This window comes from Diorhabda carinulata, chromosome X (genome assembly GCF_026250575.1).
Source record: "Diorhabda carinulata isolate Delta chromosome X, icDioCari1.1, whole genome shotgun sequence".
Classification (NCBI taxonomy): Eukaryota; Metazoa; Arthropoda; class Insecta; order Coleoptera; family Chrysomelidae; genus Diorhabda; species Diorhabda carinulata.
Window position 1 is genome coordinate 23123181 of NC_079472.1, and position 15607 is coordinate 23138787.

The following is a 15607-nucleotide window of genomic DNA, read 5'->3' on the forward strand; positions in this document are numbered from 1 at the left end:
AAAAAATGGCTGTAGTCTTCTACGAGTGCACGAAAATTACAGAATTTCAAGTTTCTAGCTTAACAGAGAATTCTAGAAAAACAAAAAAAATCTAAATTTTAGTCATTTTCTTTTAAGGGTGATATATCGGAAAAGGGTGAGCTGAGGAAGAAAAAAACCATCTTAATTTCATACGAGCAATTACCTCCTGAATTTTGTGTCATGAATTTATAAATATCCTGTATGTGTAGTAATTTAATTTGGGCTGCTAGTACACTAACGATCAAAATTGCAATGTCGGAGGCACGTGTCGAAAACCACGTTATCGGCTTCTAACTGCTATTTTACCTATTCATTATCAATGAATACTAACTTTCCTTTCTTCTAAAAGAAAAAGGAAATTAAAAAGATTCAGGTGTTCAAATTTACATTTTCTCGCGTCTAATGAAATGAAAATTTTAATATTACCTTACAGGTACGGCAAGTGTGGCACGTGGAATGAGTAGTTATTTAGACGCACTGGTAGACAAAAAAATCAAAAATCAACTAACAGAATGGATGCCTATAGATATTTCATTTTTATCTCCCTACCCAGACTTTTTATCGTTTATTTTTGTTATGGTATTAACAGGTAAGATAAAATTCACTTATAGTTGAATCTGTAATCGTTCCATCAATAATATGGTCACAAGTAGATTATTTAATCCACTCACAGGTTTTTTCTATCTCATTTGTAATATTCCTATATCGATAGCCGGGATATGCAGAAATTTATTTTTCCTACGACAACTTATGAAAACGATAGATTGCACACTCATTTTTACCTAAGAAAGTAGTTTATTTCACACATGTACTAAAAAATAATAAAACATACATGTATTGAAATGCTTCTTTTTCTTATGTTATATATGGTCTCGAACGATAGAGGGAATACGCGATTACAATATGAAACTGGCTGGGTGCCGAGAGGCAAAAGGCTAAGTTTAAGAGCACTGAAGAAGTAGACAATATGAAATTTATTGTTCTTTTTCTGTTCTTTAATTATAAAATATTTCATAATCATTCTTTTCGTTTTTGTCATCTCTACTATTACAAAATAAAAAATATTTTGTAGGATTTTTTAACTTTTCATCGCACGTGTTTAAATACTTTTCAGTTCAACTCTTGTGGAATATTGTTTAATTGACTTTCTTATTTGAAAAATAGTGTACACAACTCATTGGTTGAGGGTGTTTCCAAGTTTCATCTACATATCGACGGAAAAATTCACTTCAATTTTATTCCATGGTATCCACTGATTTGTTTCATTTCTTGAAGACAGCGAGCTTTTGATCAGCATTAATTAATCGCGGCCCCTCATCTCACAGATATGTTACATTTTATACAAAATATTGTGTACCCATTTGGTTGAAATATTCACTATCTTACATACATGAGGAAGGCTGTGTAAAAATACGCCGTGTTTACAGAACCAGTTTTAAAAGCATCAAATCATTCCATGAGACGCAGCACTATTAAAATTAACCAGAAATGTGGAATATATTCGATAAAACTTATTACTCTGGTAGTTCCGTTTTTTTAAAGTAATCACGTCAAGAGCAGTTTTACTTGCAGCTTGTGCCCTACTAAACATGTTCCGATGTGTTTGTTGATGATTTTGTTTAGTCATTATTTAGTTCACGATATGGACATGTGACTTCAGCATTTTGAACAAAATATACATATATAAAAAACAAGAAGTTTCAGTTATGACACTTCTAGATTGTCCCAATTCTAAAATAATAAACTTAACTAGAATAAAAATTGACCTTCATGTTTATTCATACGTTTTTTACTTGTATCAGATGATTAGTAAATGTATATATATTTCCTTGTGATACATTCGAGCTCAATGAGGAATATATGCAACAAGAAATTGTCAATATAAACAATAAAATAATAATACACTTTCATTTTTATGATATTTATTCTGTAATTGAAATGTGACATGCAAGGATTTTTCAAGTAAAATATCGTAAGCAATTTGCATTTTAAAACAGAACACCTTATGGCTAAATTATATATCTGACACAATTCCAAATCGAATATCTAATTAAGAAAATGTTATATAACTATATAAAATGCGGAAATCGGAATAATTACAAGAGCCTTGAAGGAATATACGAGGATGGTCTGGCCTGGCCAAGAGATGGCTGTAGTTGCTTCAAAATTGGTCATCGTTATGTTATACAAAACGTTTGTTTGAAAGGCATTAGTGCAATCAATATGAAAGTTGAACTAGATTCTACTCTGGTTGGGACTGTTCCTTCATTATCAACAGTAAACTATTGCGTAGCAGAGTTTTAACGAGGCTTTACGACCTGCAAAGACCAGCATCACTGTGTCGATCAAATGAGGTCACGACTCCAAAAATGCTGAAGAAAATATACAGCGGTACTGTATGATCATCGACTGAAAGTGCGCGAGCTAGCGCACAGAAGGCATTCTAAAAAGTGCGGTACATCGTATATTAACTGAAAATTTGGACATGAGAAAGATATGCGCGAAATGGGTACCGCGTTTGCTCAGAATGGAACAAAAATACTGTCGTGAAGTTGTTTCCTTCGAGTGTTTGGCAATGAGAAATAAAGCTGAATTTTAGGGTCATTACATAACGGCAAGTATTATGCGAATTTATTGCACGTTTGAGCGAAAAAATCAATCAAAACGGCCGAGTTTGTCTAAGAAAAAAGTGTTGTCTCATTAAGACAATGCACCAGTTCACACATCCGTTATTGCAACGGCCAAATTCAATGAATGAAGGTTTGAATTGCTACCTCATATATCCTATTCGCCAGATTTAGCCCACTCGGATGATTTTCTCTTCCCAGACTTGAACAAATGCCTCGGTGGTCAAAGATTTTCCCACAATGAAGAGGTGATGGTGGCGGTTAATGGCTATTATAAAGGGAGTTCGAACTCATTGAACATCGCTGGGAAAAGTATACATATAAAGCTAAAAGAATATTACGTTGGAAAATAAATATATATTTTCCAGAATTGTCTTTTCTTTATTGGGCCAGGTATTTCTCGGACTATCCTCGTAGTACTTACCGGATGCAACCAAATATATTTATAAAATGCAGAGTGGACCCAGTGGCGTAGCCATGAATTGACTTTGGGAGAGAGGATTCTGCAATACTTAATAACTTCGTTCAAAATTAAAAAAAAAATGAGTTACCTTTCTGCTCTCTACACACGAGACAAACAGAAACACGAAATGAAAACATAATGGTTTTTGATTTTGGAAAAATCGTCGACCCTCAAAAACTGAAAATTAGCACATTTTGGGCAAGATTGTTGTTGCATGAAACGTTTATTTAATACTTTGTTTCAGCATTGGTACTGATTCATAGATTCATAGAATTTTTGTACCTTTTGTTTCTTTTTTCTTGAAGAATACTCTGTACATTCTTTTTATTATTGCTGAAATATCTTCCATAATCTTGTTTTCTCTTTTATCTTCGTTTTTTTTTTCTTAATACCCATACGAGGACAATTATTTCTGCTCCGTGTCATGAAATTATAAACAATTTATTCGTGGCCATATTACACGGAATATGGTGAACACCCTAACCATTCCAATAATGAATAATAAAATTCGTGCTCTTGTTCTTGGCGTCCATCGAATAACAGTATATGATATAGTTAATGAAGTCAATAGTATATGTAATATTTTTCGTGGAAAATTACTTATAAAGAAGATATCTCTTAATTTAATGCTAATTAAAAGTTGCTCCGCGTTAAAAATTTCAATGCATTTTCGGATATTTTAAAGAGTTATCCAAGTGAATTTTTTTATGGATGTGTCACAATGGTGCACCCATTACACCATAGACATTTTGTAAACAGAAAAATGTGAGTCTTTCACAAAATATCTTCTAGGTATAGGTGTAGAGTGGATGAAAAGTCGAAACAAGTCTTCATCAAACCAACTACATTGTCTCTGAAACAAAAGTACAATGGAAACAATGAGCTCCTAGAAAGCAAGAACCGTTTTTATGACCTTAAAAATCACAGCTATAGTATTTTAGCATTTCAAAGGTGTAATCCTTGTTAATCATTTATAAAAGGAGAAAATATTAATATTATGATGATTTACTGGCACGTTTTGAATCCGAATTTAAGAAAAAACAACCGCATTTGTGGGAGGAAAGAATTTTATTCTAATTCGTTCGTTTCGTTCGCTATTATAGAAAAAATAAATAGATACAGACGAACTCGACTTTCGCGGAAAAACCGCTCATGAACATTTTCAAATAATATTGAATTAATTGATTACGGGTATCAATCAAGTTTGCTGTACGGGACATGGTTCCAGGATTGTCGTTTATTACATTCGGGACTTTTTGAAGCCATAATCCATGAGAAAATGTTCATTTTCGTCTCAACAATGGCCAGAAAAAAAAATAATCAAGCATGTTTCAACATAAGGTTATACATTGAGAAAAGAATAGTATCTATGAAACTAAACAACTTTTTTCTAGCAAAGTAACAGTATTAAAGAAATGTTATGAATAATATTCCAAATCTGCCTTAACTATTTAGTACTCTCCTAATTTATGATATTTATTCTCTAAATATTTTAATAAATTTTGAATTAAAAGGTATAATTTGACCAGAATCTTTCAGCAGCTTGTATGTTTTAGGTCTTCTTGCTTTCGGAGTGAAGGAATCTTCAAGTTTCAATAATTTTTTCACGATAATAAACTTGGTTACGATATGTATAGCTATAGTGGCAGGATCAATAAATGGTAAGAGACATCACGAAAAAATTGTTGGGAAATAACTTATATATTTTTTCTTCAAGCTGATGTAAAAAATTGGCAGATTGATACGAATACTCTATCACCAGCAGATAAAGAAGTTGCCGGGGCAGGAGGCTTTATACCTTTCGGAGTTGCCGGTATAATGGCCGGAGCAGCCAAATGTTTTTATGGTTTTGTTGGTTTTGACGCCGTCGCTACAACCGGAGAAGAAGCTAAGAATCCTCAAAGAGATATTCCTTTAGCAATTGTGATATCATTATCAATTATATTTGGCGCGTATTTTGCTATTTCCACAGTTTTAACAATGACTTGGCCGTATTATCTACAGGTTAGCTTACATTGATTAACACCCAAATGCACCATTTTGAAATGGCAATCCTAGTTAATCCGCTAAATTTTCAATGTACCGTGAAAGGATCAGTCTAGTTCAAGTTCAAGTAGATTGGCAACATCGTAAAAATTAGAAAGATTTTAGTGGACTTATTTTCTGCTTATTATTGAAATATCGATCAAGATCTGGAAGTTAAAGACTACATACTGTATATACGGAATTATACAACTTTATTTTAAAAGAAATGAACGACAATTCAAATTACTGTCTATATAAATACACAAGTAGGGTCACCAACTAAGCTTTAAACATATGTCTAATTCTTGGTGTTGCTGCTACAACGCTTTTTGATTTAATGACAAGAAATTGAAGAAAAAAACTCAAAAAATTAATGGATCAATTATTTCACAACCAGCTTTTTCAAAATTTTCTATATAAAGTTGAGAAAGTTGGTTTTTTCGAACAATAAAATGGCATTGTGTTATGTATTCGTTGAGAAACTAATTTTTTCAGGAAGTTACCATGTCTAAACCTAGTTATTTTCGATATCTTTTTTATTTTTGCTTTAGACGATGCCAAGAAGCCACAATAAGTGTTTCTAATTTTTCATCCCCTCCATCTATGCAATCTATTTTGAGATTTAAAAGTGTTAAGTGGTATTTTACCAAACATAATTTATAAGAATTTTATTTTAATTGTTGGATGTAGATGTAAGCAAATAGTGTGTGTATTAGATATCGATAGTGAAGGCTCTCCTCGATATTTTATGAAATGCTCGTAACTTTCAGTGCAGGGACAATAAATAGTGTGATCACAGTGATCTAAAGCTGCCCGTTTCAAAATTATTATTATATTTATCCATTTCAGGATGCTGAAGCTCCTTTTCCTTATGTGTTCGATCAAATAGGATGGACTGCAATTAAATGGATCGTAACGATTGGTGCCATTTTTGCTTTATGTACTAGTATGTTAGGAGCAATGTTTCCCTTACCAAGAGTTATATATGCAATGGCTAACGATGGTGTTATCTACAAAGTTTTATCGAAAGTAGATTCTCGAACGCAAACACCAATTATTGCTACGGTTTTATCAGGACTTTTTTCAGGTAAGATTCTCTGTTAAATCCCATTATTAGTTATATGAAACTTGAAGGATTTTCTACTAAATCTATTTTTCCGGAACAATTCTGATAAGGCGCTTAGTAACAAAACCTGTTGTTAGTTTTAAGAACAAATTTATTAACTCAATAAACTACGTAGGTCTTTTTGATGACTAAGTAATGATGATCTGTCTCAATAAGTTCTTTTCAATCAGTCTAAAATAACTTCATTCTCTATCGTTCATAGAATATATAAATTCATTAATCTCTTACTTCATCATTCTTTAAATGTTTTTTAGGGATAATGGCAATTTTATTTGATCTAGATCAGTTGATTGATATGATGTCAATAGGAACACTTATGGCATACACCATAGTAGCTGTGTCTGTATTGTTATTAAGGTAATTTTTATGTTGAGCACATTGTTCAAGCTACCACTATACTAACATTAACAATTATACTGTCCAACTCGCGTTTCGATAACCAAGTTATCATCTTCAGAGACCAAAGGTAATTTTCCATATAAGTATCAGCAACGGTTACAGAAATTCCAACTTAATTTTGTTCTTGTGAATGTCTTTTATGGAGACATTATTTTTTAGACTAGAAGCATTATTTCTTCACTTAACAAATAATAAATAATTGATTGATGACGTAAACTAAAAATAGCAATAATTTACTAAAAATATTACGTAGATATAACCTACTACCAACTAGAATTGAGTGTGAATTATCATTGATTAGTTGGCAAACTCATATTATCACATAAGCTCATTCGTAACTATTAATTCATAATACCGTGTGTTTCATTAATATGGGCTTAAAGCCTAATTACTTATACATGATACATCAAACCAAATAATAGTTCAAATAGTTTTATACTCTGCGATTTCCATCTACAAAGTTGGTTATTGTTTCTCGAGTAATTGCTGCTTGAATACTATTCCACGATTCGGAAGGTCAGCTAGTAGTGAACTAAAAAGATTGAAATAATACGGCATTATGTTTTTTGTGCCTCCTTATACCGTGTAGTTACGTGGACTGCTTCATTGGCCGATAAAGTGGCAAAAAATCCAAAAGGACTAACGACAAAACGATCTTGCTCAACTATGCACGTTTTAAAATAGTTCTTGATTAGTCAGTAGTTTACGACTCTTAGACACAAATTATAAACAATTTTACTTGTTTGAGAAGAATCAGCAATTCTAATTGTTTCATGGAATCAAGATCAATTATAATTCCTAAAAAAAGAATTAGAAAGTAATGTTTCTATTCTATCTAAATTGTTGAAAAATTCAATCACCGTTTTTAAGAAAGCGAAGTAAAAATTCCCACTGGTTGTCCTAGCGAGAGTAGCAGTTCATGTAAGTGTATAGCCTCATGCTTGCTCCAGGCTCTCGCGAGGTGCATCTTAAGGAGTCTTGGTACATGTCTTTGCTAGTTGAGGCGGCAGTGCTAGCACTCACACCCTCGATTTATACAGTTGCCCTCTATGTTAGTACAAAATGTACCTGATCCAAGTGACTACTTTAGTTTCTTTATAAGCGCTAGGCAAGGCTGAGTGATCCTCATTGGCGCACTTTCTATCTTCTTTGTAACCTCGTGAAGAGTCTGTAGCTGTTTTAATCGCAAATTTCATTATGATAGTAAAGAGGAAAGTGAAGTTATTTATTTCATTATCTTTTAACTGAGCGATAGTATCAAAATAAGAAGTATCAGTTCCAGTTAAGTATATGAGTGTCTACTATGGATCGATTCATAACTGAAGATGATGTGATCTAGAAAATCTTAATCGTCATCGGACAACGTTATGCTAGCGAGCTTAGTGCCTATAGCAAAAGGAAGCGATAAGAACGTTCTTGTAGGAGCCTCCTTCTCAGATAATCTCCTCAGTTAATGTTAATTCGAAGTTTTTGCGATACGTGTGAACGACTCTTCCTTCCACTCAATGTTCTCTTTACTAACTTTTGATCGTTTGGTACTTTTTCTTTTATAAACAATGTTTATATTATCTGGAGGATCACAACAGAATTTAGTACAAAAGGCACGCTGCAAAGTAACTAAAAATTCCGTTGATGCAAACGATAAAACACAAAAAAAGCTTTCCAGTCCCTACTCATCAACTATGCTACTAACTGATACTGAGAAAACATTGTGTGCGCATTCTCAATGGTGACAAAGAAACAAAATTATCTGTGTTGTTTTATCGTTTCATGTATCATTTGTAATTGTAAATTTGACGTGATAAACACGTAATGGACAGTGACTATAAATTTTTGGCATTATAATATTGAATCTTAGGTATCAACCAATTGAGAAAAGCAAGTATCCCGGTTTGGAAATGAATGAAAAAATTGAAAGTATCGAAAATTACATGATGAAGAACTTGAAAAATCTGTTTAATCTACATAACATAAAGTATCCCACAAAGGAATCATCAATTATAGTAAATTGGAGTATAGCTTTATTCAGTAAGTATCAGAAGAGATCCATCAGCAATCTGAAGTCTCTTCCATATTAGTTATGGCACCATTTTCCGTTGTTTATTTGATTATATAAATTCTATTATTTGGACTCCTCTAGACAAAGAGGAAACATTTTTTCACTCGCCTTATGATTTTTATATGATTATTTTTATTTTTATATTTATTATGGTATTTTGTTTTTTTTTCTAGGCATATTTACTGCTTTATTTTGTGCTACAGTAGCAAATGGAAGAAAACTTGTTTTTACAGAGCCTCTTTATATTCTGGCTTTTATTATTACTATTATTGGGATGGCAGTATTAATGGTGATTATGATTAGACAACCTGTAGCTGATGAAAAGCTGTCATTTAAAGTGAGTCAATATCTTAATTTTTATACATTCTCTTACTCTATTAATACATTGTATCTGTACAAAAAAATTATCATGTTGCTTTTTAATTGATAATCTAAGAAATAAGTGTTTTAACCTGACACTAAAACCAATAGAAATGATTTTTAGTATACGAGTAGTTTGTGTTAAGAACAATAAAGTTGTTCTGCTCGCGAACGCAAATTGGAGAAAACTCCCGGAAATCCTCAGAAAATTGGTATTTTATGTATAACGTGGAAGGAGTTGGAAATTTTAATACATTGTATATGAACAAACTTGTAGAACGTGAAAAACTGGACAAAAAAGATCTCTACATATTTTTTCCAAAAATGCTTCCTTGCCGTGACGCTCGACTAAATCTCTTTTTTTTGGGTGAAAAGTCCCAAAGTAAACAGGATTTTGAAGGAATATCCTTCAGTAATTGATGTATACAGCTGGCAATGGGGCGTTGAAAGTTTTTATTTATTATCCAAAGATGAAATAATTTTGTTTACTAAATAAACAATATAATTTTACTAATTTTTAATATTTTTTTAATGGATAATTTCGATAAGTAGTTCCAATATTCAGTAGGTCAAATTTGAACAAATAGGATATAGTATTCATTCCCACCTTGTCTTTGGTCAGATTCAATAACATTTTTCTAAACACGTTGTTCGTTAGTTTGTTCATTTTTTCTGATCGATATCTTTGCGATTGACAAAAAAGTATCAAAGTTCAGATTCCTGAAAAAGGCCACTTGTTATTCTAGTCCCAATACCTTGCTTGTTCAGAATATGCGTCTAAAAACGAGCGATAAGAAAGTTCTCATTCATCTTTTTTACACTTTCCAGAAATTTTCCAAAAATTCTTCTGATAAGGTTAGTAAGTCTATAGCTTCATCAATGTGACAATCCGTATTTCAGAACCTGCTATTTCTGGCAGTGACCTTCATTCTTTTCTTGGTAATCTCAGGTTAGTTTCATTTTGATATTCCTAGCGACGATTTCTAACACAGTAATGATGATGATAATGTTGATATTTGAATAATTGAATAAAGATGATGTATTTCGGGTTATTACTTACAATTATTTAATAGATTAGTAAATTAACATATCTTCAGACATTCTGGTTTGTACTAGAAATTTTTTTCTTTCTTTTCCACTTATTTCACTACGAAAATTCTAATTTCTACCCGTTCTATATGATTTCATCCTTTGAAATTTATTTCAATAATAAAAGATTATTCAATTTAAATACAGTTGAAGCTGTTTTCAGAATTGGGGAGTGAATTAACAAATATCAATTGTGTATAACCGGCAAATCAACTTTATAACAATTATTATAGGAAACTGATTTCAGTCTACTAAAATCACAAATCCACACAGTTACAGCCCAATTAACCTGAGCATGCGCGTCACAATTCTCACACCAGGGGGTCCATTACTGAAAAACAACAGTTCAGGGCCACTTATCTCAAAAATGAACTATTTTTCAAAAAAAAACATGTTTATACCTTTTTTGTGAGAATTTTCACGGTCTAAATACATGTTTCTATACATTTTATTGAAATTTTTAATCCCTTTCATGATATTGACGAAATACAATTTTTTTCCGGTGGATTTCCTCATTTTCCATGGCCGCTCGCGCAAAGAACATTTTTTTTTCTTAAAGTTTTGGCTACATCGCCTGGACTATGAATAATTACGTAAATGACATCCGGCTCTTTGTTTGAATCTCGACAAGGTTTCATTTCTCGATATTTTTAGATAAATAAATAATGTGATTAAATTTGACCAGGACTAACCGAAAATACATTTTTATCTATTTTAATACAAGTTTGGCAACGCTATTTTTAATTTCCATGCACTTGTTGAAAACTTTGGCTAAGATGACCTTCAGTATATTAAGTGATTTACTTTTTATGCCTTTCCCGTGTATTTTTGAATTTTGGCCAAGAAATTTTTTTAAAAAGATCTAGGTCTTTTGGAATGAATCTATTGTTGATATACTTCATATCCGAAACATTAACAAAATATGCTGAGTAGATTCATAACGGATTTTGAAAGCTTATCCTACATCTCGGATGTTGAATCAAATACTTTCGTTCGCGATAAAATACACTACCCAAAACATTACCTGCAATTCCAATGAAAATATAAAATTTCAAGCAAATTCCTTGCTCAACTTTTTTCCATAGTCAATATCGCCAGACAAACTTTTCGCATCGTAAACACATTGTAATGGAGATATGGCACTCAAAGTTGTACCAATTTAGAGAAAAATATGTTGCACAGTTTAAATGAACTATCTGAGGCTAAATTTGGATCATATGATGTTTTTCTAAAGTATGTTTTCATTTGCAGGTTCCTTTAGTTCCATATGTTCCTTGTCTAAGCGTAGTCTTTAATTTATATTTGATGTTTGAACTTGATTTGAACACATGGATACGATTTTTAGCGTGGCTAGCGATCGGTGAGTTTTTAATTTAATATATCTTTAAATTATGCGGGGTAGACAACACAGCATTCAAAGTATTTACCAGACGTTCATACTGTACAAAAGTCTGTTACAACATATAGTTATTCAGTTCAATTTGTCCCAAAGAGTAAGACAGATAAAAAGCTATTTACTCAGAATCTGCTTGAGTAAATAGCTAAGGCTGCTTAACATGATGCAATACAACTTGCAAAATTCCTTAATAAAAAGTATGCGCAGATGAAGTTCAGCTCATTGTTTCATGCAAGATTTTTATTTAAATTTAATTTAAATTTTTATCTAAATCTAAATCTAGTTACTTTAGGCTTAACAACCGACCCGTCCATCAGGCTTCACTTCCAAGGCAGCAGCAGGTATAATTATTGACAGTGATCCACTGATCACTTCGTTACTTTCTTACTTAGTTTTGTTATCATTATTTTTTAACCAGTCACAAATATTGAATCAAATTTTAGGTAAACTATATGTTTAATTCACTTATGGAATTTTTGTTAGTGGGAGCCATGATGCAAAGCAAAAGACTTGGATAATTTCAATATTCATCTAAACAATAATTTGATATTGCAACAAATTGCATGCAATTTCTTGTACCATATCAAGCGGCCTTTAAATCATGCTACAATGTTTCTAACCCCCGAAAATATAGCAAAGATCATCGAAAGAGCGCGCTGAGTACTATCGTTTGTAAACAATAGAAAATGTTATATTAGTTTAAACGATTATTGTTGAAATCATGTAATTATAATTTTTTCAGTTCTTTTTTTTGAGAGATCTTCAGCACTGCAGCTTTTATGAATGAACATGTGGCCTTATTGCCACAATAAAAATAAAATTCGTAATAAAACTGCCGATAACGTTTTTTAGTAATTATTCAATTATTTTTCCATAAACTAAAGATTCTTTTCCATTCACTTTATTCAACTATCAATTTTTTTATGTAATAGGTCGACAAACATCATGAAAATTAATCACAAGCGGTGTTAGTATTGATAAGTTACCTATTAATTCATATATCAAAATTATCAATTTTAAATCATCATATCAACATCAAGATAAACTGCTTTTTTATCGCCATTGATTGTTCTTTAGAATAGGCTGCAAGATTGTATAGAATTTTTCGTGTAAAATTAAAGTATCTTCAATTCGATTTGATATTTTCAAATATGTACAAGGATTTCTGTATTGATTTATCATATGTAGTCCAATTTTTTTTGCTCACGCCACGTCTCACTGCCCTTAAGAACGCACTAAGAAATTTTAGTATCCGAAAATAAGCAAATCAGTTCTATAATCTGTAGTAAATATAGATATTTATCATCAGAGCAGAAGATTATATGATTAACTTTCATTTTCAGGTTTCGTAATATACTTTACCTATGGTATACAACATAGTGAGGAAGGTCGATGTATCAAAGAAAAACGAGAAGGGAAAGGAGCACAAGAAAAGGAAGTAACGACCTTTTAAAGAAAATAAACGGTTAAAGCGGTCTTCAAAGTCAAACTAAAAGAATATTTGACTATAACTATAGAAAATCTAACGTTTATAATAATACAATGAAAACGAGGGGAGATTTACTTCTGTATTCTCTTTAAATCTTTTGGGGTGATTTCCGGATAAATACGTCAAACTGTGAAAAACATATTCGCAACTAAACAGGGGATGTGTGCTCTTAGTAATTAGATATTTAGCAAAACCTGTGTACTAAAGTAATATCCAAATTATTTTCATCCACTACAATTATCAATAGAAAATAGAAAGTTCAATTATTTATATGATATATATTGAGAGATATTTAGGCAGTGAGGATAATATTTGAATTAGACGACGTGAAAACTTTAAAATTTCACTGCAAAATACGTAAGACGAAAATATATTCATACCTGCCAGCAGCCTATCTAGGTTTACTAAACCCTGTACTTGATTTAGTTCCACAGCAAACTCGCTTTAGCTAGTTTCGCGATTCAGCATTGAGAAAGATGATAATGGCGAGTTGTTTTACTACCATACAAAACAAAATTAGGTGACTTAACAACGAAAATGTACAAAAGCTGAAAGGAAATTGGCCCACTTTTTATAAATCTGAACATTTTTTTTTTAATTTAAACATCTCTTTTTGGTAATTTTATACTTTAGCTTTCTTTAATCTTCTTGAGATGATTAAAACATCGATTTTTTTGCCTAATCCTACTTAGGAACGTGGAGCATGATCTTTATTTACCTACTCTACAATAAGAGTTAATTAAAGGCTTAATACCGTACAATGAGGAAAAAATGCACAACCATTTGCCAATTTAAATCAAATCCCATATTTCGTAAGAATTTAAGGGCATATATACTGGAAAGTGCTTTCTACTCTGTAAAGAGTATATTCTAATACAAATATTTAATTGTGAGCGTTCAAACAAATTAATCGTTAAAGATAAACCATACTATAACGCTTGAATTGAGCTGCCCAAAATTTTGCGGCTTTAAATGAAGATACAGAGTCTCCGTATGCAGTGTCAGTTCTTGTTTCATTCGCGTAAACATATTACATATCAAAAACAAATATTTAATGACAGATCTATACTCAATTTTTTCCATTTTCAAAAAAATTACCATCTCTTCTTTGCATTGCTGTATCAATGTGTGTTCACAATATATTTTTTCCAGTTTATCATTATTACCATCTATTACATAAATCATTCTTAAAAACCAGTTTTTATTAATAAACGGATCTTTTTGATTTGGTACCTCCAGAAATGTGTGTTTTATAAACAGAGAATAACTTGAATTATGTGGATCTGTTGATGATTGTGTTATTTGACCATGCTAACTGAAAACCTTCCGGATTAGCTTGAAAGTTGAATAGTAGTTAGCGCTAAAGAAAAAATGTCGATAGCTATGTATATATGTGATCTCTATGAAGAGTAAGGAGTAGGTGATTATGAAAATCAGAAAAGATAATGAAATCATTTAAAAATGATTTTGTTCTTTTTTCCAATAAAAAATATATTTAAGCAAATGCTGTATTCGTAAATATCAAATAAGTTATTTGAATTTCATTTACTGGGCTATGACAAATTTTAATTAGTTAGTTTGTCACTAGAACATTATTTTGTGATAGCACCTATTTCTATATTACAATTTTAGGAGATCTGTGATTTAATTTTATTATAATATTTCAAATCAGCAATTATAATTTTAGTAAGCTATAATTAGGAAATTTATATACACAAAATATTAACTGTTATTATAACATTTTAGTATTCCATAGATTTTCATAAATTTTGGTATTAAAATAATTTTTGTTACAAAATAGAACAAGTAACATTAATGGAACAATGTCTTTTCCAGTAACACCATTTTTATAATAAAAAATAAAATAAAAATTTTTTAAGAATTGTTTTTTTATTACATCCAAAACCTTGTAATAAAATTATATAGAATCTATTCTTTGATTTTTATTTATTCCTTCCAATAATAACAGTGGTATTAAAAAATTATATATGCATTCAATTTCCATTACAACTTCCAACATAAGTAAATGTAATAGAAACAATAGAAGTAGTAGAAGTAGCATAGTGAAGTGAAGTAGTTGAACATATTGGGTAACTTTTAAACGTTCGAGATGTTTCTGAAAGAAGTTGGATACAACTAGACACTTTGAAAGACTCTACCATGCTCTGGAACATGATAAATGTATATATAAAGCAGGATCATACAGAAGAGAGAGGGAATAATGCAGCCGCAGCTATAACCGTCTACCTGGCTATTCACTTACGTAAATAAACTAAAAAAAAAACAAAAACATATTGCCAATATTTGAAAATATTTTGTATCGAATATTTGTTTGTTTGTTTCCTTAACTCCTCGTTTTAATAATTCGCTTGTTTTATTCAGTCATCACATTACCATCTACCACAACATCAGCTCTGCAGAGGAGTAATTCCTATACCAGAGCCAAACCCAATAAATCCCTTCCTCAATATGGAAAATTTCCTCAAAACACCAAAAAAACCAATGAACGATTTTCTCTCTATCTCTTGCAAAAGATCGGGTAGTTTAAATTGG

The 15607-nt window shown here is 31.3% G+C and overlaps 1 protein-coding gene across 8 annotated transcripts in view; it reads left to right on the forward strand.

Moving 5' to 3' along the window:
* Positions 1 to 14936, forward strand: part of LOC130901028 (cationic amino acid transporter 2-like) — a 50585-nt gene extending 35649 nt beyond the window's left edge. For all 8 annotated transcript variants that reach the window (XM_057812088.1, XM_057812087.1, XM_057812090.1 and 5 more), the window contains 9 exons: positions 455 to 610; positions 4668 to 4772; positions 4829 to 5115; positions 5986 to 6223; positions 6517 to 6619; positions 8520 to 8689; positions 8894 to 9057; positions 11421 to 11529; positions 12909 to 14936. In XM_057812088.1, coding sequence (XP_057668071.1) covers positions 455 to 610; positions 4668 to 4772; positions 4829 to 5115; positions 5986 to 6223; positions 6517 to 6619; positions 8520 to 8689; positions 8894 to 9057; positions 11421 to 11529; positions 12909 to 13018 — 1442 coding nt within the window. In that variant the 3' untranslated portion in view covers positions 13019 to 14936. The remainder of the gene's footprint in view (positions 1 to 454; positions 611 to 4667; positions 4773 to 4828; positions 5116 to 5985; positions 6224 to 6516; positions 6620 to 8519; positions 8690 to 8893; positions 9058 to 11420; positions 11530 to 12908) is intronic.
* The last annotated feature ends 671 nt before the right edge of the window (positions 14937 to 15607 follow it).